Source organism: Coturnix japonica, chromosome 11, assembly GCF_054131305.1.
Source record: "Coturnix japonica strain WE chromosome 11, WE-NBRP24, whole genome shotgun sequence".
In the NCBI taxonomy this organism is placed as follows: Eukaryota; Metazoa; Chordata; class Aves; order Galliformes; family Phasianidae; genus Coturnix; species Coturnix japonica.
In genome coordinates this window covers 12,490,612-12,518,511 of record NC_140673.1, presented here as the reverse complement: position 1 = coordinate 12,518,511, position 27,900 = coordinate 12,490,612, and the positions used below count along the sequence as shown (strand labels likewise).

Sequence of the window (27,900 nt, the reverse complement as noted above, 5' to 3'; positions counted from 1 at the left end):
CATTACTTTCAGGATGAGCTGTGTATTTATGAAACAGTGTAGTTTGGAGAGTAGAATAAATTGTAACATTATGGAGGGACTGGCAGCTTTAACTGCTAGATCCTTTTTCTTTTCTGAGTGAACTTACTTCTAGCTGAAACTTAGTAACATTTCAACCCGAAAAAGCCACCTTTTCAGAAATGTAGCTGTTCTTGTTTTTACTATAAATCTATAGTAGCCACTATCAAAGAAGTCTAAAAATGAAAACTGTGTGCAATATCTTAAATCTCTCCGTAGTAACCCATTGATTGTAACTATTCAATACTCATAATTAGCAATAACCATAAGTAATGTAATGAATCATCAACTATTTCTGAACACACAATGAAGAGGAACACATTCACAGTTCTTATGTGATGCAAAATTTCTGTCTAACTGAGTGTTTCACATTTAAGTGCATATACTTAAGCTGAAATGTTTAAAAAAATTATTTTAGATTGAGATATAAGCCCTTTTAGAATTACTAAGTATCAGTATGACTTTTAAATTTATGGGGGGAGGGGGAATGACAATTTTTTCACTTATGTATCAGCTTTATTTTTGGTCTTATGCTTTGCCAAGAGGTTTTCCATCAACATTAGGCAAAAGATGAAGAGATTTTAGGAGCTGCACAAGGATATCTTCTGTATTTCTAAAGCTACACTCTATTTGGTAGTCACAGAACGATTCAATTAAGCACTAAAATCAATGATGGAAATAGGCATAATTTAATTTTCCAAAATGGTAATGGTAATAGATTTCAGTGGCACCTGGGATTCTAAACTGTGAGTCAAAATTAAATCCAATAGAGTTAATCTGGGAGAAGAAAGACCACATAATGTCTCTGCAATTAGTTTTCACAAAACATAGACAATGGCTAGGTAAAAATCCTTCAGAGAAAAGGCAGTTTCTTACAGCTTTGGACTAGATGAAGTCTGCATCCAAAATGAGCTACAACAGCAGAAACTGGAGTTTAGACAGAAAAGCAAAACAACAACAACAACAAAACAAAAGCAAAAACAAAAACAAAAAAACAACTTTATACACATGGAAATTTGAGGCTTCTGAAAAGCCTGAATGTCTAATATTACAAACATGAGTATATAAGAATTATTTTAGAACACAGCAAAAAAATCTGCATACCCGAATTTTAAGTTAAACATGTTCCCTGCTCTACATGTATCCACGCATCCTCTGCTCTATACCATCTCTAAGAAGACCTCATGACATCCCAGTTTGTAATGCAGTTAAGCTTGTGCTTGGTCTTAATCCCAGCTTAGCACAGCAGTCTGACTAAGGTAGAGCATTGATGAAGCTAAGCAGGAGTCACAGCGAGGATCCTACAAAAGAGCCCATGGGTTCTAAAAAGCAAAAGAAAATGGCAGCATTTGGTCTGATACCATTTTTCCTGCTTGTCATATTTCTGGAAGGTATTTAGACATCTTAGCCATGACCTCAGTATTCATTCCTGTCAGGACAAAAGAGACCCATCCTTCTGTCTCACAAAGTTCTCAGCAAAGTATGACAGAACAGCCACAGAGGCTGAAAGTTGCAATCACTGTTGGCAGTTAGCTAAGAATAGACATACCTTGTCTGCTCCACCCCACCACAGCCCTCTTATTTGTCTCATCCATCTTGTCATTTAGACTATGAAGTCCTTGTCATGAGGACTGACATTTATAATACTTTTTAATAGAATCTCCCACAATTCCACAGCCTTGCAGTGAAAACACAGCATAGCTATTAAATAGACCATCATTCTTCCAAGTCTTTGTCTGCTGCTGATTTAATGAGGAGAAACTTGTGGCATTCATTAGTTATTTCTCTGTGGCAATCCTCTGTGTGTTTACTTGTTCGCTTAAATAGATTTCCTGAATACCAGAAAACAAGAGAGAGACCAAAAGGCCACTGAGGTATTCAGGAATTCTTTGCCTGTTGCAGAAGAGTTGAAGAACAACTTAAGGATGGAAGAATTCATTGGCCACCTGAGTCTAGGTTACTTCCAAATATATCCAAGTATGCTACCAAGTACCCCTTAACACATTCAGACATGTGGGATAGCCATACTGTCTTTATCCCACTCCTGGCTAGCTTTGGCTTTGTTCCACAGATCCTGCTGCTCTTCTGCCTGTCATATACAGTCAGGTAAAACAAAAAAATTCCACTGCCTTTGTACTTGCATCCTGTCCCACGGAAAATCACTTAAGTCATTCTGGTTATCACACTACAGAAACATCAGTATTTACCCATCATTACAGAAGAGGCATCTCATTTTTCCGCAATTTGCTTGACTGAAATATAGACCATGCTAATCTTGTTTGTAACTTATATTCAAAGTGTCTGCTGGTAGCCACCAACACAGTCTAATAAAACAAGACAGGATCTGGATGTTCATGGAAAGAGATCACACCTGTAATGCATTTTAGCAAAGCAAGAAAGGTCACAAAGCTGCATCCCAGAGAGCACATTTAGCCATCTGAGTGTGTTTACAGTCTCCTTGCTTTCACTCTCAACAAAGCCCATGGATTTGAAGACATTCTCTTGCAGATACATATGAATTTTTGCTTAGCTATGTGTTAGCAAATGTGAAAATTAGATGTGTAACAACTCGCATGCAGTTTTAGGGAAATGAAATTTGTAGAATCTACTAATTTTCATAGGGATTTAAACTATGTATGTATCCAATTGCATATTCCTTCAATGTAGAGAAGAAATAGGGATGGGAGTAGAGGGTAATATTAATTTGTGCCTTTTTTTTGTTTGAGCCTCTCTGTCTCATTGGTGTTATTTAGGATACTGTCAATACTTAATTCCCACTGACTTGCCTATAACACTTGCAGAGAGAACCTGATTACAGTGATCATTTTATTTGATTACAAATGATCATTTGATCATTCGGGAATTCTCCAAGGGGAGGATTAGATCTGGTGGTTGGTAACCCTGCTCATGGCAGGGGGGTTGAAACTAGATGATCATTATGGTTCTTTTCATCCCAGACCATTCTATGAACCACTCCAAGAAGAGGATTTCACCACTAAGGTTTGGCCTTTCACTGCCTCATTTGCAAGATGTCTGCTATTATACCAGCTCCTTATTGCGGCATTACAGGGTACAACATATAGAAGTACAGACATAGGATAAGGTAATAGGGCATAAGTTGATAGTAGGTGTTTCGAAGGCTGCAAATAACTCCACTAGTGGTCAGATAAAGAAGTGGAATCTGTTAAAACTGATTTAACAGTAACAAAGAGCAAGAACAATGTAAACTGTGTAAACCTTTGGGGTGTAATATGAACGTACAGATCAAGAAGAGAAAGAGCCAGGTGTGAAAGAGCATATGCAATCATAAAAACAAACCCAAGTGCATCCTAGAGTAAAGATCAACATCATACTGCATCTAGCAATGCCTCTGGAATGCATTAGTATTAATCATAAAGTGCTACGGCTTAATAAAGCCTCTTAACTATTAAAAAGTTATAAGATGAAAAGTACTACTTAAAAAAAGAAAAAACAACCAAAAACCTCCAGATCAAACTATTTTCAGCAGCAGTGCTGATTACTATGCTGATTACAGTCCTGACTCCCTCACATGCTGAAGGGAATTCGGTCATTTGGGTCAAACTCCACATTTACAGGCATATTTATACACTTACAAGCTAAACAAGGATCTTACTCTATTAGCCAATCAAGAAAGTAGGAGTATATGTACAGAGAGTTTATTTTTCTACTTAGGAATAGGAAAATTCCTGTTCCATTTTGTAATTAAAACAATACACATTATAACTTCTTAATTATATTTGGCATTTTCAAGGTGTTGGGAACTGAAGTCTATAATTATGGAACTATTGCTGCCTTAAGGAGAACAGTCCATAAATATTCATACATTAAATAGCCACTTATACTGTTTTGTAGGTTTTAGAAATGTTCACATTTCTCTGGCCTTCTTTAAAAATGAATTTTATATTAATATTTTAAAGAAGATAGGAAGAAAAATTTCCTGTGGGATTTGACATACTATATATAGCAAATTGACTATAAACCTATTCATTAGTACTGTAAGCAGTTATGTTAGGGATTCATAGTCCTTTAGAATTATTTCTTTGCTTTTAGCAGAGTGGTTAATTACAGTCAGAAATAATATAGGAGTCCTGTAGTGGAGCTGTAAGACAGTGAAATGCATTTTCACAATTCCATAATTTTTGTAATTGACAATATGATTACAGCTAATGTTACCATAACCAGGGCAGAGATGGATTTATGGGTAAAGTAAGGGTCCTGTTGTTCAGGAGAGGCTTTCTTTTTCTTGATGTTAGAATAAAGGAAAATTACACCCTGAAGATGAAACTCTGAGTGCAAGGTGTTCCATGAGTCTTCCTACCCTGAGTTTCTACAATAGGAAATAAATCTTTTGGGAAGACTAGATGAAAATACACCAGGAGGGTACCGGACCTTTTTTCCCCTTCTTGTCCATTTAGCTCACTGGGACCCTGACTCTGGCCAAGTCATTCAGGTATGACTTTCAAATAGTTAATAATAAAAGACACTGCAAATACCTTAGCAGTTAAATGCTGTGCAGAACTGAAATTGTTGTATTCATGAATTCAAATGCTGTGCAGTCTTGGTGTGCAAGGAATAATGGGAGGGACTGCACAAATTCCCCACACACCAGGAAAGTATCCCTCTGTACAAGAGTCACTTTATCACAAACAGTTCCACAATCTCTACCTAGGTAAGATTACTATGGAATCAACTTGAGCAAAGATAACATGGCAGGAAAAAAATTCTGCTTTCCACCTTCAGTAGATTTAGTTCAGATTCTAAGGTGTACTAAAAAGCACGTTTCAGGGAAATTTAGCAAGTTTCCCTCTTCCCTAGTCCAACAATATCACATTTTATGTACAAAAAACTCTACATTTAGAAAACACAAGGTTTAAAAACCCCAAAATAGCTAATTAATGCAAAAACTAATCGTCCCTCTGCCATATACAGTTTAGGGTTTTCTTTAAGTTTTTTAAAGCTTTTATTCATCATTTTTCCAGTACACATATTTATCCAGTTTTACCACTTATTTTTATTTTTTTATAGAATGGGATAAATGATACCAATTGTAATCAAGCAATTAATTGTAATTGCTTGTAAACACTGAAGACTGCAATGGTAATATAGTCTCATAGTGCCTGAAATTATGTCAGAAGAGTACATATTCTTTACAAGGCAAGGTGCTTGATGTAAAAGAGAAGGTTTTTTTTTCCTCAAGAGGTATGATATGGCCTTGTCTGCTTCTTATTATTCTATCTGTCTTAGCAAATCTATTCATTGGTTTCAAGTTTTTTTCTTTCCAGCATCAGTTAATCATGAGGAAAAGTTAATGTGATAGCCATCTAAAAATAAAAATAAAAGAGGAAAGGAAGCAGATAGGCAGTTAACGCTACCAATAGGTACCTTAGTTATTGCAGAGACACAAATGGAGTCACCGCATTGCAGTGGAGGCGCAGACAGTTGTAGCAGTGTTGCCTTGTTGAATGAGAACTCTGGGAAATAATAAACAAAAAGATCTGATCATTTATTATGCATTCATTAATAGGATGCAGAGAACTCTCACATACTGCTAGTCAGCCTTCCCACTGGCCATCCTAGGGAAGAGGCTGCCCTATCTACTCACCACCCAATAGCTTCAAAATGTCTTTTTGAATAAAGTTGTCTAGTGAATAAAAGAAGTTTGAAAACAGGCATCGTAATCTACACAGACCAAATCTTGTCAAAAGTAAATGCTTTTTGATAGAATAACAAAATGAAAGTGCCAAGGCAGAACACTTCATTATCATGTATTTTTCTTTAAATGTTACTTTTGAATCTTAATAAAAATAGGTTTGGGTATAAAAACTGCCGTATAGATGGCAAGTAAAGTACCAAGAAGGGGGAGGATGACCAGAAGAAAGCTGACACCTCACTGGGAGTCTGTGCTATCGTACTTACTTTTAAAAACAAAATTAAATTAAAATTCTGACCATTAATAATTTGTGGATGAAAAGGCGGAATTATGTGGGCTAAAAACTGGAATGGGTATTCTAAATAGCTTGATAGACAACAGAGTTACTTGATATCAACTGAGTAATATAACATCCCTAGAGAATTTATTATTTATAGAAGGTAAAACAAATATAGCAAGGAATAATGTGATGTAAATAGCAAACTATGGTGATTTATCAAAAATGTCTCTGCAAAAACAATGCTATTCTATTTCTATAATTTTTCATTTTCTTCTTTTCTAGTTGCCAATATTGGCATCTTCTGTTGTTAGCCTGTATTTTCTTGAACTTACTGATGTCTTCAAGCCAGTTCACTCTGGATTTAATTGCTATGACAAGAGTCTGAGTATGCCATATATTGAGCCTACACAAGAAGCAGTTCCTTTTTTGATGTTGCTTAGTCTGGTTTTTGCTGGACCATCAATTACGGTAAGTCTGAGGTGCCACCATCACTTATTAAAGATTTTGAACAGAGTTTCAGTTGGCACAAAGAAAGTTAAGTGCTCTGTCTGCAGCTAAACCACAAAGTACCATCCAAACTAATTACCATCCAAACTAATTGCCTTAGGAGTTTAAATTCAGTTTTATTCTCCCATAGCAAAAGGAGATGCACAGCTCTTAGAACATTCCCTGTAGCACTTCATTTACTCACACTATCCTAACTGCAGGCACTAAGTTAAGAAAAAGCATCAGCAGTTGAGTGAAAATAGGTTACATCATTCATTAATGCTATACAATATTAAAAACTGCTTATCATAAGATGCAGATACAACAGTAAATTGGCAGCCTTAATTTTACTGCAGAGAACATGTCACGTTTTTTTGAACAAGCTTTGCTTAGTAAGGGGTATCAGCCTTGTCTGTGAAATCAATTTCATTTTCACAAACAGCACTGGGACTCCTCTGAATTGAAAGTTAGTTGTTCAGAGTAGACAGGAGACTGGTTTAATGGCTCATCCAAAGGGAGAAGATTATTTCAGCAGAATGGAAACTCTTGTCAGAATATGAGCAGCTTGGTAATACATTATTAATGAGTAGCAACTGCTTTTAACCAGGTTTGTACTGCCCAGAAATATTACAGAAAAATACCACATGTATTACTGGCATATGTCTTATTGTTTGTGGGATATGAGAAAATTTCTATACATATTCATAAAGAACAGGAAATGTCAGTGAGAGATTTTGGTGTGCAGAAATGTGGATCATTACTACATCAGAATCTTCTTCATTCAGATGCTTTAGCCTTTAATTGTACTTTAAGCTCCATGCACAGCCTACATTGCTTTTCATCTGCTGATAGACATGTGAACTTTCCTTGTAGTGGTGAGAACTTCCCCCTTCATTTCAATATTTCAATACATCTTTTTTTTTTTTCTGAATTCTAACATAGCTCCATACAGATTATCAAGCTACAATGCTTAACAAGAAAATCAATAGAACTTGAGGCTAATAAAAATATAAATAGATCTGCGTTTTCCAGCAAACACACTTTGTTCTCTTTTCTATTCTTCTTATTTCTGTTCTAAACAATTACCTGTGGCTTAAGGCACGATCTCTGTTCAGAGCACCATAAGGACAGAACCTTTTCTACTGCTGTGTATCTGGTTAAAATCCAAGCCCAGTTAAATAATTATGGACAAGTAGGCTGCTATGTGATTAGTAGCTGCTAGCAAATGCTAGGCATGAGGCCAAGACTGATGGCTAAAACCACCTTAAGAGCAGTTAAGATACTGCTATGGTTCTGGATCACGTGAAAGGCAAGAACTGCTGATTATTACATTTTTTACTGTAGAAGAATCCAGTTTTTGAATCAAGGCTCCCATTCTGCTGAGAATTTTATACAAACATATTAAACATATTTAGAAAAGGTCTCCTTTCAAAACTATATGGTGCTTAGATTAAATGTCAGTGACCCTTCCTTGTTGCTCTCACGCAGGTTAAATTGCATTACTGAATGTTTACATATTGATACACATCTTTTAGAGGAATGTATGTGTCAGTGGAAAACATCAGTTATGTCAAAATAATATGAGCCCTTTAAATTCTATTGCTGTCCTATGAGTAATTGCTACATTTAAATTAACAGTTTCTTTGTCATTGCAGATAATGGTAGGAGAAGGAATTCTCTACTGTTGCCTATCCAAAAGAAGAAATGGGATTGGAACAGAGGCCAATATTAATGCAGGAGGATGCAACTTCAATTCATTTCTTAGAAGAGCTGTCAGATTTGTTGGTGGGTTTCAAAAGTCACTCACAAAGAAGAGTTTTCTGTGTACATTCAGTTTCCACTATGCAGATTTCCTTTTCTGAAACAGCCTTTCAGAACAGTTGCAGGGCTGTATCTGGCATAGATTTGGTTTTTGTTGGGGTTGGTTTTGTTTTTTGTTTTTTGCCAGAAAATGTGAGAAGAAACTGTCAAGTGGAGCAAGAAAGCAGCCCCATATTCAGTGAAGTAGTATCTACACTCTCCATTTTCTCTTTCCTCTTCTAGTCCACTGTCAGTCTTCCTAAAATAATCGTTTGTTTTTCCTTCTCTACTCACTTGTTGCCGCTTTCCTTTTAATGGTTTCAGTGTACAGTTTCCCCCTGCCTGTCTTCAGTGTATCAAAAGGATTCAACCCAAATGATACAGCATTCAGCATGACAGTAACAACCTGTTACAAACTGTCAGTACATCTTACATTCTTTTCTGTTACTTTTACCTACCTCTTGAAAAAGGGCTAGAATCTGGCAACATAATCATAAAGGGGGATGCGATTAATTGTTTTATTTTGGTATTTAATATAGCTGAGATTGAAATGCTAGCTGATCTTTGCTCCACTCTCACATTCTCTGCCAGTGAATGGCTAAAGGGAAGGTTTTCTCAGTTCCAGAAGGTTTTCATCAGTGAGTGCAGCATATGCAAAGACAGGTTGCAGGACAGCAGACTAAAAACTTTATAGGTGGACTACACATTAGCTACACATACACACACACACATATATATATATACGACCAATGAAGCATACTCTGCTAAGAGCAGTGGTGGGGAGGTGAGCAATAAGAAAAACTAATAATATCCTGTGCCATACACTTCTCCAGTATAGTATCCTGTTCCATCACTAAAGAAAGCTCTAGGATGCATTGATTAAATCTTTGATTCATATCCTAAGATTGAAGTTTGTTTATGGTAGAAAAATTACTTCAGCATTCTTTCAGGTTTGAAATGAGTTTTTGATATAAATACAAGTAGAGAATTAGAGATCCTTAGGGAAAAAGCAATTAGAAAATGCACAGTTAAAAAAAATAAAAAATTAACTGTCTTGTGAATGATATTATTAATCAGATGGGAACGTAGATCACTGAGGAAAAAAAAAAAAAGACTTCCTGTAATCATAGCAAGGACTTGGTACTCAAGAAATGTAAGATGTGTAAAGATATGCCAAAGTTATTGACAGCTGATGAGTCCCCAGTAATAAGGAGAGATAAAGTCATCAGAGCAGTGATGTGTTATTCAAATGTGTTTCAATAGGTAAATCCAAGGACAGAATGAGCACACATGCTCTGCTTAAATAGATGGTTGAGCCTCAGGCTGCTATAATTTGTTTTCTAAATAGGAGAAGCTCCAATGAAGTTTAGTTTTGTGAAAACAATATTGGACGACATAAGGTCATAATAACTAAATATTAAGTATCAATAGGGAGAAAACAAGCATAAATAATCTTAAATTTTATGTTAAATGATTTATCTGCAATAAGATTCCATAAAGGAAAAAAAAAAAAAAAATCTTATACTACAGTTGAACTGTCACAAGCCCAATGACAGGAGCCACAGATCCCTGTTGAGTACATTTTACATAGTGAGTTCATTTAACTTATATATACAATAAAATTAACAGGCTTGCTTTCTTTATTTCCTAGGTGTTCATGTGTTTGGTCTTTGTTCTACTGCTCTTGTTACTGATATTATACAACTATCAACAGGATATCAAGCACCGTATTTCCTGACTGTCTGCAAACCTAACTACACATCCTTAAACGTATCCTGCTCAGAGAATTCATATGTCGTGGAAGACATTTGCTCAGGAGCTGATGCTAATATTATCAATGCTGGAAGGTCGGTTCTTTCACTTTCTCTATATAAAGTCTGGATTAGTTTTGCTGCTTTTTTTCTTCTTTTTTTTTCTTTTTTTTCTCCTTCCTCTAAGTAATAATGCCGAGAACATTAGCATTTTTTGGTGATGTTTAATTTTCTTAATGAAGACATTAGACCAACTGCGGGCTTTGGAAATCTTTGTCAGGTTCAGAAGTGTGTTGGAAGTAGCTAATTATTTTCTTCCCTTCAAAGGAGACAGTTCCCCATACAATTATTAATACATGTAACTTCTGCTGCTTCTCCCAGTGGAATCTGAGTAAATTCACAACATTATCAAGATGGAGAAGTCACCCAACTACATTATCTGAGACTTCTGTATATTGTAAACTCCATTGTTGGCATTCTGATCTTAGTTGGTCAGCTTTGGTTTTGGCATTTGTTAGTTTATTTATTTTCCATTTATATCCTAAATATATGCACTGCACTACTGAGAATTCGTGAAGCTCTTCTCTGAATACAACAGCAGTTTTCCTTGCCTTTTCCACACCAGTTTAAGCTGTCTTGTTAGTCACTTCTATCACATTTCCTTGCATTTTCTGCAGTCCTTCAAAATTTTTCTACATGGCACTTTTTAAAAATTCCCTGCTTTCTAATAACATCACAGCAAAATTATACAATGTTTGAAATGATGATGATTTCTGCTACTGACAAAGCTGCTTATTTTTCTTGTATACCAGATTAGCAGGCATGAAAGTAGTACTCTTTTCTTCTGTCCTACCTACCTCACTAAAGCTTTGCAGTCTTTTCAGGTCAAGACATTAGCTTCTGTATTAACTTTACACCTTATAGCATTGCATTTTTGTCACATTGATATTATTAAAATGCTTTGTCTGTATCACCAAGACATATCTTCCCTAGTTTATTTGCTTTTACAAGGGTTGTTCTAAAGTAATGCCTCCTATTTTATTATGTTGGCCCAAGACATTAAAAAAAATGGAATCAACTCACACTCACTGATGCATGCTAAACATCTATGGAGACTCCTATTTATAAAAGAGTGGATGTGACTACAGTGCACTTCAGAATTGGTGACAGTGGTCCACCTCCACTGGTACAGATTTTTACAAGCTCAGCTTGCAGGCTCTTGTTCATTGCTGACAAAAACACACAGCTAATGGCAATGGCTATGTGGGAGAGGGAAACAAACCAAAAAAAAAAAGTATTTTGTAGCTGAGAATTTGTTCTATCAAATACTGTTTTTGAGTTCTTTGTATCTGTTGCCGTTTCCAAGGAAATAAATCAGAGGCATTACTTTCAGAGCAACCTATGTACATTAATTTGAGTGGTTGACATACTTGAGAATCAGAAAATCATTCACTCTGTGAAGTATCTTACAGTAAATTTCCTAATCTGTCTCTATTCACCGAGACAAACCAAGTTCACTAACGTTTAAAATCTTCAATTATTTATTTGATTTTAAATATGTTTAGTTGGCTGAGGCTCATACACTGATTCATTTGCCACCTTTGTTACTTGTATCTGGGCATGACTGTATCTTCATTTGGCTTAAATAGTTTGGCCTTCACCTCACTGTCTCCTTTCTTGTAACAATCTACTCCTACTGTGATACAGCCATTGAATCCTGATGTTTGCAAGCAACCTCCTTCAGCTACACAGTTTCCCAGTGAAATCGGTGCAGCTTTACAGGTCGAATAGGAAGGAAAATTTTCACAATAGCTCTCATTCATTTTGTTATCATCTCAAATACAATGCCCTGAAAGGACTGTCTGTAGCCATTCCAAAATCTCTGATCATATTTAAGTTTAAATATCACCACATTCAAGAAGAAAAACAAACAAACAAAACAACAACTACAACAAACAGTGAAACAGTTTAAATTGACAACAGATTAAGATTATGCAGTGAGTTTTTGTGTTATTATTTCTTAGGAAAACAAACATACTAAGAAGTCAAATTTACTCCTATCATAGAGGACTTATTAACTATAATAATATATCTGATTTCTCTTTATTACAATTTTCTTGTCATTTTCTTTTATTATGTTCTTGTTTTCATATAATTGTGACACCTTTAGCAATGCAAACAGCAGTTGCTACTGGTTCAATACTTCCTTCAGTCACCTAGTATGGGACTTACAATAGAACTTCTCTAGCTCAGGAGATTAATTTGACCTCAGCAATTTCAGTTTTTAAGGGACTTGTTCTTATGACATTTATAATAGCCTTCATTTTTAAATGTGAATGTTCTAGAAACTTTGGCTCTAGAAATCTTTTCCCTAGACTCCCCTATGAATTAATTTTCTGCAATATCTTTTTTCTTTCATCCTCTGTTTGTCTTCAAAGAATCCTTTCAGTCATTTCTACTGAGCTCTCCAGTGATTTCTGTATCCTCTGTTGTTTCTGATGTTCTGACTCAGTATGACTCTAATCATTATCTCCTCCTCCATATACTGTCTTATGAGCCCAGGGCATGTTTTCTTTGAGACCTTTGTTTGCCTTTTCAATAAAGAGCCATGCAGAAAGGCCACATACTTTTAGCTTGCATTATTTTCATTTTAGATGAACAGATAGCAAATAGAGAAGAGCAAAAGCAGCGTCGCCATTAAAAAATACACAGAGTGCATGTATTGTGCTACCTCTGAAAGCATACAAATAGAAAAGAGAAGAAACAGAAAACTGACTGAAGCATAGTGACTGAAGCATAGTGACGTATTTTGTATATGGCAAAATGCCATCAAATCTAGGTTAAGTTCAGAGTGGTTTTAAACTTCATTGAATCAAACCTACAGAATAACTCCACAGAGACCGTAAGTACATTTATGCTTCTACTAAAACCCACACAAAGTAAAGGAGTTGATAGACATTATATGCACCTATAGTTTTCCCATATATTTACTTTCTTGCCCTCCCCTGAATCAGGGATACTAACTGAGAAAAGCTTGCTCAGGAGAAGGAAAAAAAATAGTCCTGTCTTTGTAAGTGAAAAAAGGAACCACGCTGATTTTATCTTCACCAGAGTCAAGGAGCTGCTGGAGCCATGAGCTCAAATTCAGGTCAGCAGTGTGGCATTCACACTGACCTACATTCACACATTTCATTACCAATAAATTATTTAGAACAGACTATGCAGAACACATAGGAATTAAATTTAGAAAGAAGAATCTGCTCCTTTGCAGAAAAACATCTAAGGGCAAAGGACTATATTTCAATCACTTCTATTTTAACTCAGCTGAGGTGCTGCTAGAAAAAAAAAAAAAAAAAAAAAAAAAAAAAAAAAGATGTAGAAACAGGGAGCCCAGCAAGGTTGTCAAAATCCACCCTGAATGACTGTTCAAGCATTTATCCCAAGCTGAACTTTTTATTTCAGCCTACCTCAGGTTAAAGTGGCTGCTGTGACTGCAGGATAAACACACTCTTCTTCACTTAAAATCAAGCATCCAGTCTAGAGCTCATTCACACACATAGTACCCCTACTACGCTTACCAACCAAAAATATTTCCATGCTAAATATTAACATTAGTTTTTCCTCTGGATTATAGAAAAGAAATTTTGAGAGTAAATGTTAATGATTGATCATATATTGCTTAGCAAGTATCAGCTGAAAATGACTGTAACATTCAGTGTATTTTTTCAAGTGAACACTAGCACAGTACATTTGAACTTAGAAGCATAATTTGAGTGTCCTTCCTTGGCAGAAAGTCATTCCCATCTCAACATGCCACCCTGGCAGCCTTTGCAGCAGTGTACATTTCGGTGAGTAATCAACTCTATTCATTTTCATTTAAATAAGACAAAAGTCAGAATGTAATTCGCTGCACATTTTACAGTGATGTATTGCCTGGACATTCTGAACAGATATGAGTTTTTATCCTATCAATTTAGAAGAAAAATGAAATTATCAGCAGCTAAAATAAAAGCAGTTCTATAAAGAATAAAGAAAAGATGCAGCTGTTTCACACTCTTTGTTAAGAAGCAACATTATTCATCGTAATATTAAAGTATATATATAATGCCTCATGTTATTCACATATAAAATGCAATGCTTTTCTATCTTATAAGGTGACGGTTTTAACTTACCATTCAAAACAGCCTTTTTATGTTTTGTCTTCCCTTTGCTGCTCTCTTTATTTGACTCATTGTTTTTAAACTTCAGGCATTAAGGCACAAACATTTTACGTGCTCTAGTTTCATTTGACCTCCACAGAATTACATCATTGATGAACTGACACAACCATTCTCTGAGGCCTCAAAGATGCTACTACAAAGCAAGAGAATAACAACTAGTAATTAGCAGGAAATATTAAGACAAGCTTCAGTGATTATAGCTGATTTCCCACATCTGATCATAGACATTTCTTCAATATGGGGGCCCATATTTGTATGAGTGATCACTTATTTGAAATTTTAAAAGAATTTTTCATCATTCATGTTATAAACCCAAAGTGGAGTGCGAAAAACAGTAGCAACCCATTAATCAGACTCAGTAATGGAATTTCACATGTACTGGGAACTCGACGTATTTTTTCAGACCAGGAAAGAGTGAAAATTTGAAGTAATTTTATTTATTTATTTATTTTACCTCCCTGCCATCTTCTCCACCAGTTTAGAAAGGCTTTCTAAAGAATCTGGTGATACATTATTGCTTTCATCTGGATTTTGTATTTCTCACACAGTAACTGCTTAGTCACATTTACAGAACATTTAGGTTCTGTGTGAACATTATTTAGGCATAAAATCTTTATCCTAATTGACATCAATATGCAACATTGCCTCTGCTTTCAGAAATCTATTTCTTGTGATTTCAGATCTTCCAACACTAATTGAGTAGATTTTAACAAGGCTGCTAAATAAAATTAAACTGATTATCTTCAGCATTAGTGTAAAAGTGATTTAAGTGTCCAAGAAACATTTAATGTGAAAAATTCATATATATATTCTGAGGTAAATTTCAGTTTCTATAACTGCTTCTTCATCTTTTTCTTTTTTTTAAGATGTACTTCAATTCTACATTAACAGACTCCTCAAAACTACTGAAGCCACTTTTGGTCTTTGCTTTTATCATCTGTGGAATTATATGTGGTCTGACTCGAATCACTCAGTATAAGAATCATCCAGTTGATGTTTACTGTGGCTTTCTCATAGGAGGAGGAATTGCTCTCTATTTGGTAAATATAGCATAGATGTCTTATGTTTTAGAAAATAAATCATATGTCTACAATAAGAGTATTGGTATTTTTAATGAAAATATTTTGTCACGGTAACATACCATAATTAAGAATATAAGCCAAATGATATGAAGATGATGGTGTTGGGGGTAATCACTTCTAAGAAGAGACAGGGAAAAGCAAATATGTATTTCAATTCAAAGTGCCATGGGAGCGCACAAGGTAGTATATAATAGTCTAGTACTATATGCAGAAACAGCTCTAATATGATGCACTTCATTTAAGATGCTCATATTTTCCACTCCCCACTTCAAAGCATAGTACATGGCAAACATTGGATTAACCAGTATTTGTTGCCAGTGTGATCTCACAGTGCCTAAAAAATGGTTTAATTATTTTACAGCAACTCCACTGAGTAAACTGCTAAACCTGCAGGAAACCAAAGACAGTGTTAACCCCTTGTGGATCTTTAGAGCTTTTAGGGAAGTTTTGCAAGGGAAATAGTATATCTAAGGCAGATTACTCCTGATCTATATCTATACTGTACTGAAACAGAGCACTTTAGAAGAGTGCTGTAAGAGTAAGAGAAGATAGGCCTGTTTGTACCTGACTGCAAGAATCAAAAGCAAAGTTTGAATGCTTCTGCTTGCTGCTCGCAATACATCTCCTACATGATTGTGTCAATTTAGGTTCCTGTGAGCAATAAGGAACTTCTGCTGACAATGCGATAGTGAATAGAAGGGTACTTAACCAGTAGGTACAGCTTTTGGTCCCGAAGGAAGTCAACAACAAAATTTGTATAATAAGTTCATAACCTGTTCCCTTTTTTTCCTGTGTTGTAATAATCTAAGGCATGTGTAGGTGGTCTACAAAGGTGACTGGGAAAAAAAAAAAAAAAAAAAAAGGCTTTCACAGAGGCAACAATGACAGCAACCTGAAAAGATAATAAAAACTGTGCAAGCTACTAAGTCAGATCCTACAATTACACTGTGAGCAGAAAGGCACTCTGTTCAGTATATAATTTAAAATTATTAAGCTGTTGCAGACTCTCATAAATGCAGCTGTTGTTCCCATGTTTGAAATCTACAAACAAGCATGGTCTTTGTTAAATCATGCAATACTACATAGGGAAGACAACAAATATCTGAATGGCACATTGTCTTGGAAACCAAGCAGTCAGTAAATAAATCTGCACTTAAAACTAAACACCAATAAGAGGAAAGATAGGTGAAATATTGTGAAACTACAAATAACTTTTAAAAGCGCATACAGATCAAGTAACCTAAATGATCGGGTCAGACACTTGAGCCTTTCATAGAACATTTTCTCAATGGAATCTTTTTAAACTGACAGCATTTTACAATAAATTTATTGAATAAGAAAATGCTGTGTAATTAAATCTTGTTATGGGTATGCACAACTTGGAAAGCATTTGATTTAAAGCTGATTAATTGTTCTATCATGTAGATATTGTATTACATGGTTATTATGCAATGGAAAGGGCAGAATCATGGCACAACTTGAGCTGGAACAAGATTCATTAGATCAGAGCAGACAGCATAGTAGATGTTAAATAGCTTCACCCTGTAGACTACAAATATTTGTTTTCATATTTTCATAACAAAATATACTTTCTTCAACAGTATCTGTTGTTTTATAAAATGAAGAGCACTGAAGAAGAATAAATATTTCCCTTAAATGCTTATTACCAAGAAATATGTTCCCTTGTCATCCTACTAAGACCTCTACATAGTAGATTGAGAATACATAGAAAAATTAGAATATAAAGATAAGTATACACTCAGAAGGAACTTTCAGTTAAAGTGGTCTAATTCTTTCACTCAATATTTAAGACAGGAGAATGTGATTAAAATACCTAAAAATCTCTTTTTCATAACTACTTTTTGATGACTCTTTTCAAATATCAGGGCCTGTACGCTGTGGGGAACTTCTTGCCAAGTGAGGAGAATGTGTTTCACCCGAATTTTCACAGAGAACCTCTAAGGTCCTTGACAGACCTCAGTCAAGATGCCAATAGAATCCTGCCAGGTAAAAATGGTAGTGGCACTGATGGCATTGTCTCCCACCGTTCAGAAAGCATCCTGAATAGAAACCACAGAGATTCAGGTTCTCTTACTAACCTTAAGAGAGCAAATGCTGATGTAGAAATCATAACACCACGAAGCCCAATGGGAAAGGAAAACATGGTAACTTTCAGCAACACTTTGCCAAGAGTCAACACACCATCCTTGGAAGATCCAGCAAGACGAAATGCAACAATTCATGCATCAATGGATTCTGCGCGCTCCAAACAGCTGCTTTCCCAGTGGAAGAATAAGAATGAAAGCCGTAAGCTGTCACTGCAAGTAATAGAGACTGAATCTGGCCAGTCACCACCAAGGGCTATTGAAATGAGGTCAAGCTCAGAGCCTTCCAGAGTGGGTGTCAATGGTGATCATCATGGTCCAAGTAGTCAGTACCTGAAAATTCAACCTGGCAGTGTACCAGGTTGTAACAACTCTGGTCTTACTGGTGGGCCAAGGGTTTCTATTCAGTCACGTCCTGGCTCTTCCCAGTTAGTACATATTCCTGAAGAGACTCAGGAGAATGTGAACACATCCCCCAAAAGTAGTTCAGCTAGAGCTAAATGGCTGAAAGCTGCTGAGAAGAGCGTTGCATGCAGAAGCAACAGCCAGCCAAGAATCATGCAAGTAATAGCCATGTCTAAGCAGCAAGGAGTGCTTCAGGGCAGTCCAAAGAGTTCAGAGGGAAGCACAGTCACCTGTACAGGAGCCATCAGATATAAAACCTTGACAGACCATGAGCCAAGCAGCATTGTCAGAGTTGAGGCCCATCCAGAAAATAACAGACCTGTAATTCAGATGCCATCTGAAGGTGAAGGAAGTGGGTCATGGAAATGGAAAGGACCCGAAAAAATAACCCTTCGTCAGACATATGAGTTAAATGATCTCAACAGAGACTCTGAGAGTTGTGACTCCTTAAAAGACAGTTACGGGTCAGGTGACAGGAAAAGGAGCAACATAGATAACACGGAGCATCACCATCATGGCATCACTACAATAAGAGTCACACCAGTGGAAGGAAGTGAGATTGGCTCAGAGACCCTGTCCATTTCTTCTAGCAGGGACTCAACACTTCGAAGAAAAGGTAACATCATTTTAATCCCTGAACGAGGGAGCAGTCCAGAGAACACCAGAAACATCTTCTATAAAGGCACATCCCCCACACGGGCATACAAGGAATGAGAAGAGACATATCAGCTGGTCTGCACCACCACAAAGGAAACAAATCTTCACAGAGGTTCTGTCCTCTTTGTTTAGAGCTGATATTTACCTTTATGTGCCAAATTACTGACCAGCAGCCCAAATGTTGTTGAACACTGCTGATCTGCAACGTGCAAGATCCTACAAAAATCATGTAGTGGGGGAAAAGCACAACATCAGAACCTAACTAATGTGAATCGTTTTCATACAACTTGTTTCTTCAGACTCAAAGCATTTATCCGAGGGCAATGTTGAAACAACAGTCTTGAATACAGACACTTTAATTCCTGAATGTGCCAACTTTTTATTTTATTTATATTTGTGTCCAAAATCAACTGAATTTTTCATAGCAAATGCTGTATCAGTGGTATATATTCACCTTTGCAGAATTTGCACCACGTCTTTAATACAGGATGGTGCTGGTAACTTTACATGTTTTGAAACTTTGCATACTTAGTAAACTCTACAAACACATGACATATTGATGTGCAGTTACTTTAAAAATAATATTGCTAATAATATGATGATGCTGGCTGCATTCATTTAGCATAAGAAATATTTACAGCTTTGTTATAGTGGATCTGTCACATTCAACGATTGCAAAGGTTTTGTGTAGTTCTTTAAGATGTCTACTGCAACAAAAAATGTGTAGGTGACGTTCCATTAGAATGGAATAACTATCTATTTTGAATAGTTTTGCTGCTACTGCTCAACTTTTATTTAAGAACAGGTGCTACTAATGAAGACGCTGCTTCTTAGTGGGCTAACTTGTAGAACTGTTTTAAATTATGTTTTTAAGGGGTCTTTTAAAGTACTACAAGTAATTCAGATCTTGCATTTTTAAATCTCCAAGCAACCCTTCCACTGTTTGGTTAGTTTTTAACTTTATAATGTGTGATGCCAACAACTGCAAAATGTGCAATGTGAAAGGTTAGCCATGAGTAAATAAAAACAAACCACTGGTTTCCTGATCAGCTTCAAAGGAGACAGTAATTACTATCATAGCCCACAGTTATAAGCAGTCATTAAGCTTACTTGCTTAGCATGCCACAAGAACAATCACAAGTTTCACCCCAGTCACCATTTAGGAAATTAGTGCTTTGCTTTAAGAAATGGAATGCCTTGGTATTGCAGAATCACTGAGTGTTGCATTGTGCCACCACTTCTGTTCACTTTCCATGAGACACCCTCCAGAACCTTCTTAAGGTTATAAGATTATAAGAAACTTATATTTTTCCCCCACCACTGCCACTTAAGAATATGGAGGGTCTCTGTACCTGAGAGAACACAGATTACTTCAGTAAATTAAACTTGGAATATAATAAAGGAAAGTTTGCTTGCTAAAACCCTCTATTGCTAAAACATGTTAAATTGATGAGCTTCGAAACAAAAATGCATCGCACATCTTGGGCATACTATTAAGAAAAGCTTCATTAACATCTCTGACTTAAAAAACAAACCATAGACAAGCCATGGGTAATGTTCATCCAGTACAACTCCTTGTTCTTCTGAAGAAGAACTAATAACAGACATGTGCCCACTCCCCTGCCAAGAAGGGTGTGAATAAATATGAAGTCCCCTTATCAAATAAGCAGTAGTAAATCAGGTCTGTTCTCTGACTTACTTATTTTTTCTAAGACATCTTACTTGGGGTATCAGACAGCTAGATACATACAGTATGACAGAATGTATCTACAGACCATACCCCACAGACCTTTGAAGAAAAGCCCACCCTGCTTCAGCCAAACAGAAGAAAGAATCATTCCATCACAGGAAGATAAATAGCACAACACACACTAACCAAAAAATAACAACAAAAACAACTAACCACAATCAAATCCCAGATCTGATTCTAAGCCTAACTGATTACATAAGAGGGTGATGTTTGTTAATCTGCACAGAAGAATGGATTTGTAGTTGATGTAAAGCTTTACCTACCTTCCCAGTTACAGAGGTGCTCTGGGCTTAGCTGTCAGCCAGCCCTATCAATGCTTTCCCCAGTGCTGTGAAGAATGGTGGCCCTTAAGGAAATTACCACAGTTTTCCTACTAGTAATAGACAAAGATCCCATCATGCACGTGATGGCCAGGGAGAAACATTCTGCAGGTTACATGTAAGGGGATAACCAGATGGGTTGCAGGGTAATTTGTACATTGAAGGTGTGCTTTAAGGCACAGAAGCTGGGAAAGATAATCACAGTTGCCAGGGATACAAAAAAGGTATTTTATTTATTTATTTTTTTAAGAAACGTGTTCTCAGATTCTAGAACTTACAAATCAGGATTGGTTTTTTGGTTTCTTTTTCTTTTTTTTTTTTTTTTTTCCCTTTTAAAATAAAGGACCTTTATTTAATACCAAATTTTGTATAAGGTTCCTAGGAATTATGAAGACTTGGATAGCAAAGGAAAGGATTTAATTTAGTCTGAATACGTGATAAAGCACGTAAAACTAGCTTTAAAGGAATGGGTAAGACACAATCACTGATGGCCTATCAAAGCAGGGAAATAATATGCAATCATTTGTTAGTTTGTGAGTGTGAGGCAAAAGAACATAAGTAGATGAGCCTGAAAATAATGGAAAATTGAAATGGAGAATAATGGCAATAAAGCAAAGATTAGAAAATATTCCCTCTGGCAATTTAGCTGTTTTGGAAACTGCAGGATTCCTGGTGGGAGTGTTTATTCTTTATTCCTTGGTTTTAGTCAGATATATATTGGCATATGTGTTGCTTTTACTATTATGAAATTTGCTGCACTATTTCAAGTGCAGTGTGATATTTTTCCTAACGTTTCCTATTTCTTAACAAAAGATTTTAAAGCTCTTGTGTAATCATTGAAATTGTGTTCTTTACATAAATATTGATATATTCTTTTTTACTCAAAGTGCCAAAGGCTACTGTTTTTAATAATGGCTTATCAAATTATATTACGTTAGAGAGCAGAAATGTAATAATATATACATTGGAACTCAGACCTCTGCATGTATATTTGATAAGGAGCCTTTTGTAAAATTACTCTTTGTTTACATTCCACTGATACCTTAATTTAAAATTAAATAAATTTACAGGTGACATCTTCTTAGTGTTCTGATTTTCTTACTTGCTAACAAGCACGAATTTCTTTGTTAGGCTACGCTTTACTGAAAAGAGAAAATACTCAGAAATATGTTTTTAAATGAGAACTCTATATAAAGTATTGTGTTTAATAAAATGTTATGCAATGTTTTAAAATTTAAAAGAATTTGTAAATTGCTATAAATGTATTTTGTTAAATAAGTACAGATCGATGCTACTGTGTTTATTGTGCTAACATCATGAAAATAAAGATAAAATTCTTCATTGATGTTCAGTCATCTCATCTGTGAAGTAGAACTGTTTTTCAATATTAGTTGGCTGTCAAAAACACTGATCTATAAGCCACACCTGGTATGCAAAAGAAAACACTGCCTCCAAACCTGCTTTCAAACACTCCAAAAGGGGGCACCAGCAGGGCCCTTAAGTGCTAGGGATGAAAATTTCATCACTCTCACTGAGATGTGAGCAGACACTGCCTATAGCATAGTACGGACCAAATAGAAAAGCTTCTGCAATACACTAAGCAAAATGCCCTTGATAAGCTCTCCCATATGTGCTCAGGCCTTCATGCAGGCTGAGCTTTGTATTTGCCTGCCTTTCCAGCAGAGCAACAAGGCAGCCAAGTGCTGCTGAGGGGTACAATATCACAGCATACACACATGCCACACTCCCAGACACAGCATTCTGGGTTTGACCAGTGCCATCACAAGTGAGGCAGATCTGGGTCACTTGGCAATCTGTCTCCCAGAACTTTCATGATAATGTAAGACAAGAGACCCTCAGGCAAAAGAATTAGGAGAACATTTGTTCCCTCTGAAGGGAAAGGAAGTTCATGTACAGATGTGTGGCTGCTCCTTCTGTGGCTACTGGAAGAGCATTCTGCTTGTAGTCGGGGCTTGTGAAAGCTCTGGCCACACCATATTAGCAGATAGTTTCATGAAACAACAGCAACAGTCTCTCATAGGGCAGCAAGTTACCTGCCTGAGCAAAAGGCTGCCTTGAATGAAGTTGTACAGAGCATAAGGTCTTTGGCCAGAGGACAATGTCTCAGACACACGTCGGTACCCTAGGAAAGTTACAAGCAGACATGTCCAGAGAAAGAGTGCGAGAGCCTGGGTAACCTCCTGATGCTGATGGGGACATTGCAAGGCCACAGAAGTGCACATTTTCTGATAGTTGAGCCACCAGTGCCTTTCTGGAGGTCCTACAGCAAGATGATGTATGCTTTGACCTGGGCCTAACAGCAATGGTGGAAAGAGGCAGTAGGAAAGGAAAGAAAGAGGGAAAAAATAAGCCACAGTTGATAAATGTATAAGATGCTCTGTGTTCTATATTAAGAAATAAATATAGATGGGAGTCAGAATAAGAAAAAAAAGCGACAGTTAAATTTGATGTATATACCGAATTGGAAAACCGAAAGATGATACAGTTTGGCAAAGTGCATAACAGGGAGCCCCTGGGTGTTTCATAGCTGCAATTTACAAAGGCATTTCATTACCTTGCTTGCATTAGGTGATGTCATGGTACAGCAATTTTATAGTAATTTGTATCAAGAACAATCAACCTCATCTTATTACAAGAAAATTGAACTGAATGTCACCTTAGGGTTTCCATTTCACACATGTTGCAATCCAGCTAATGTTAGACATTACATCACTATGCAAGTTGTTACTGACTCGGGTAAAGAAGCCCAGCAGGACAGAGGCTACTGAAAGGTTCACACCAAAGTCTTTCTTCAGCTGAGCTCTGCAGTCTAAGGGGGCACTTAAGTTTTCATCACGAGACAGATTTGTCCTTTCACTACACTTACATCAGCTATGCCAGGATAGAATGAGCCTCAATCATATCACTCCAAATCCAGGGTGTTTTATTCCCATTTTGTATTTACAGCAGTGATTGCACGGAGGAATAACAGTATATAGATTTTTTTTCTGGACTTACAATTTTACTTGTATGTAATCATAAACAAACAAATTGCCCTTGTACAAGAAGTTGACTTCACATAAAAAGCTTTTGGTCTTTTTTAGCCAGCAAGAACAGAATTTATCCAGCCAATTGACTCCCAAAGTTAATAGTCATGTCTTAACCTGTCACATACACTCATGTTGTAGCCTGCAGAGTAAAAACAGATCCTTCTAGGATATCACTGCTTGAAGCTGAACACTAAGTCTGATGATTTCTCTTCTGGGGATGACCCTTTCAGTGGCATAGACAATTAGACAAAATATTTTAAAAGGTACATTTCATGTCTACATTTAGGCCAAAAATGAACTTCCTCTCTGAAGGGCACCTTTGAAGTAGAGATTAAATGCAGAGAAATTATTTCTACTAACAAACACTCTTATTATCTTAGATCACTCTGGTTACAGCAACAGCGCCCCTAAGTTAAGTGAACTGACTCCAACTCAAATTGCTGACTGTATCTACTTAAGCAGAAAAGTTTTCAAAGGTACCAGTGATTAAACTGAAACTTATATCTACTTACTGTTAAAATTTAAGAGAACTTCAGAGGTCCCTGAGGTAAGAAGTCACATAACACAATACAAAAATAGTTCATTTTTTATAAATCTATGAAAGCGTTTTACATGACAGATCAGTTCATAGCTAATTTGGTAGGAATGTTTTAAAGAGATTACAACCCTGATTTATAAAATTACTGAAAATTATTCAGCTTTACTCCCTTTAGTAAGATCAAAAAAAGGTGCTTCATAAAAACCCATTCCTACATGGAGTTCATTGCATGGTGGTATTCACTGGAAGTAGCCTACACAGTAAAGCTTTATATTAAAAAGCATGAATCAATCTTATGTAATTGTTTCCCACATGAATTAAAAGATCTTTCATCCTTTCAGAATAGGAAATTCAATTGAATTAAGAATTTACTAATCCAGAAGTTCTGATATTTTCAATGTGTATACATCTCTGATACCAACACCATAGAACAATTCACACAAGCGGAGGCCTCTAGATATGTATCACAGACCTATCACATCAAACACAAGTTGAAAATACTTTCAATTTCATTTTTAAGATGACAGACGCTTTCCAAATATTGAATAAATATACATTTTTAGACATTTTTCTAAGCATCCAGTGGGTTTTCTTAATTCCTCGCCTGGTTTTTTGGGTTCAACACTACTGGCCTATGGAATTATGTTACTCCACATCTCTGCTGATTACAATAACCCTCCAAATAACTCAAAGTTTAAATCTACATTTTCTTTCAAATGCCCATAACTGCTTGAGAAGAGTCTTATAAAAGAAACCTCCACTTGGACTGGGCTTGTTTACACTCTTAGAGTATGCTTTGAATAGACCAGAGATAAAAGTGCTAATTAAGAATGTAATTCAAAAGGACAGAAGAAAAAAAAAAAAAGAAAGAAAAAAAAAAAAAACACACCGAAAAAAAAAACCTCAGTACAATAGACTGTATTTCTTCATTTTACCCTATTTGCATGCAGTCAGTCTCAACATCACAGAAGCAGTGCATAACCCAAGGGAGAATCCTATATCTCAGACCAACATGATGGCATTAGGACTCCCTGTATTGGCAGTATTCAATACTAGCAGCTCTATGCCCTTATGCCCATAGAAACAAAAGCTGATTGACACACTTTTGAAAAGCTATACTGTTTCAAGATAGTTATTTTTTAACGCTCTCAATTTTTTCCACACACAGCCTTCAAAAAGAACAGCATCTCGAAAACAGATCAAGTAAACAGCCTTATCAAAACCATCAGTGGAAGCAGGGCTAGTTAGAAACCCACACCAACATATGCAAGCAGTAGCATTTTTTTCTCTCCTCTCAGTGCTAAAAACTTTGAAATTAAATGTTCTAGCTGGAATGAAGGAGATGTCCTAACCCTCTGTCCTAATCAGTCTGTCTTTCTTGCACATCAGATACAGCTGACAGACAGAAAACCTGTGTGAGTCTTTGTTCTCTGTAAGATCCAGTAATTCTTTCTTTTAGAAAACCTTTCATTTCTGCCTACTGTAAGAGAGGGGAAAAAAAAAAAAGCATCCATGTGAAGAGAACAAGGAAATCTGGCAGAAAGCAACACATTAACTCCCATTAGCATTACTCTTGGATGTGGCAGATAGGATGGGCCAATGACCATAACTAGCCAGTTTCTCATCATTTTACTTAATCTCTTGAGAGACAGTGATGTGATCTTATGGGATGAGATAGTATCTAAATCTGATCAGACTATCTTACCTCAAACATAGTTGAAACTTTTTGGACAAATGAAGCTACAGAGCTAAGAACTACTGAGAATGACACGTTACAACAAGAATTGGTCATTTCTTCAAAGAATGATTATTTCTCTCTTACCATTTCCTTAAAAACAGGGAAAAATCAAGGGTTCTTTATCACTTATAGAAGAGCCTTGATTTCAGAACTGCAGGAAAACAGAAGCATCTGTCTGTATCCAAGGCACCATCTGAATAGCACAAGATTCTCAGTCACAATTCTAAGAGTTTTTTAGTTCTTATATCTTATTATGACAATTATTTCAGATAAAAGGAAATTACAAAGCCTGAGGCATGTTATGGCTTTCATTGCACCATGCAGTGCTCTTATGGTAATCCTCTCCTAGGAGGGAACTTGCTTGACAAATACTATAAATAGGAGCCTACATAAGAGGATAAATAATCACTCATCTGCTGATAAATTCTGACAGATCATCTTTCCTATGCAGCTTGAGTGAAAGACATAATCAGAGAGTCCTTGATATATTAATGGGCAAATTGCACTCTAAATCCAAACTACCTTGAAACATACTGAAAGCTTTAAAAATGCCTACTTATATTTTCTGTTTTGTCCATCATGTGGTTATTCTGAACTTGTACTGACATAGGACTTCTTAATTTTTATTATTATGTAACAGAGTTAATTTCATTCTCTCCAAAAGTACTAAAAGCCCACAAGCAAAACTTCTTATAGGGCAGTGCAGCCATTGAGTGTAGACTCTAGGTTGAGAGAAAGGGTTAAAATGAATCATGATTATTTCACAAATTAATATACAAAAATTTTTCTTATCAATTTCTATACTTGTTCTTTAGTCAGAGAGACTGTTGAATTCAAATGGACAAGCAGACACTAGAGAAGAAAAATCTGCATCCTCCTACAACAATCCCTCTATCTAATGACTTCTGGAGTCTAAAAGCTAAGAGCTAGCCTCATTTCTTACAAAGAAGTCTTATGAAGACCAAAGAAGTTTTTATGCAAGGCTTTCAGATGGTCATAAAAGTATATGTCACTAAGTAGAGCCTAGAAATGGAAGCAGATCCAATCTCTACAACTCCTTTACTTTTGTCCTGAAGATGTGCAGATGGTAACAGTGACTAGCATTAAAGATGAATAAGGTATTTCTCCTTTTCTCTGCAATCAATTATTCTTTAAATCGCTGTATTGCTGGTAATATGGAGCCTTCCATGAACCAAATAAAATCAGAACTTGGCTCTAGTGTGCAAACAGACAATACTTTTTAAGAGATTTAAAAATACATTAATTCATAATAGTTTATTTCCCAAAAATCTTTCAGCGAATACATGAAAAAGCATCTGATATTTGTAAATATTTTGTGGGGACAAGTTAGGTGGGTTATTTTTCCTTTTTCCTTTTCTTGCCCATAAAATGAAACACTTAAAATAAAATTACAACTATTCACGTTCAAAATGAACCCTCCATGCCACATCTTTGAAGAATAATGAAGCTAAAAATAAAACGTTACCAGGGAAACTGAATGGAACAGAAGTTAACAACAAGACCAGATCCAAAGACACTGAAATAAATGGGAGCAAGATCAAACCTTAGTGAAGAAAATAAATGTGTGTTCCAGGATTTTCTTCATTCATGTTTTACTAGTTCCTGTTTCATACTTGTGAGGAAATCAGTTTGAACTGAAATAATACATAACTTATCAATAGATATTAGATTCTTAAAAATCACTGTTGTGAATTCAGCAACAGGAGATTTATACAGGCATTTTTAGAGAAGTCTAGCCTAATTTTGCTCTATTAAGTTTTAAGGTTACAGACTACAAATGGGAAATGGAGACTTCTACTAAGACAACACTAGACCATAACAGAGGAGACAGTATCACTGACTACGTGGGAAACCTGCAAAGCACATCCTAGCCTGTACTTCAGTTTCTGGAAGAAACATAATGACAGATAGCAGGCACAGGTAACATGCTGGAATACCAGAAAGTGAAGGAGAATACATCTGATTGATG

General features: G+C 36.1%; 2 protein-coding genes across 6 annotated transcripts in view; one reads left to right on the top strand and one right to left on the bottom strand.

Annotated features, from left to right (window-relative positions):
• The window catches only part of PLPPR4 (phospholipid phosphatase related 4), a 33,561-nt gene extending 11,632 nt beyond the window's left edge, over positions 1 to 21,929 (top strand). The window contains exons 1-7 of one of the 4 annotated variants that reach the window (XM_085511219.1): positions 4,384 to 4,528; positions 6,291 to 6,476; positions 8,150 to 8,279; positions 9,946 to 10,141; positions 13,836 to 13,893; positions 15,132 to 15,305; positions 17,234 to 21,929. In XM_085511219.1, the coding sequence (XP_085367345.1) occupies positions 6,396 to 6,476; positions 8,150 to 8,279; positions 9,946 to 10,141; positions 13,836 to 13,893; positions 15,132 to 15,305; positions 17,234 to 18,571 (1,977 nt within the window). In that variant the 5' untranslated portion in view covers positions 4,384 to 4,528; positions 6,291 to 6,395 and the 3' untranslated portion in view covers positions 18,572 to 21,929. Of the gene's footprint in view, positions 1 to 4,383; positions 4,529 to 6,290; positions 6,477 to 8,149; positions 8,280 to 9,945; positions 10,142 to 13,775; positions 13,894 to 15,131; positions 15,306 to 17,233 lie in introns of those variants that run through there. The other 3 variants (XM_085511218.1, XM_015870087.3, XM_085511220.1) reach the window with 3 other exon arrangements.
• PLPPR5 (phospholipid phosphatase related 5) overlaps positions 1 to 27,900 on the bottom strand; it is a 302,682-nt gene that overhangs the window by 195,847 nt on the left and 78,935 nt on the right. The window contains exons 1-2 of one of the 2 annotated variants that reach the window (XM_015870095.3): positions 14,218 to 14,265; positions 5,461 to 5,549 (exon numbers count right to left, since the gene is read on the bottom strand). The exons of the other annotated variant lie outside the window; for it this stretch is intronic. The gene's annotated coding sequence lies outside the window, so the exon portion shown is untranslated. Of the gene's footprint in view, positions 1 to 5,460; positions 5,550 to 14,217; positions 14,266 to 27,900 lie in introns of those variants that run through there. 2 annotated transcript variants of the gene reach the window in all.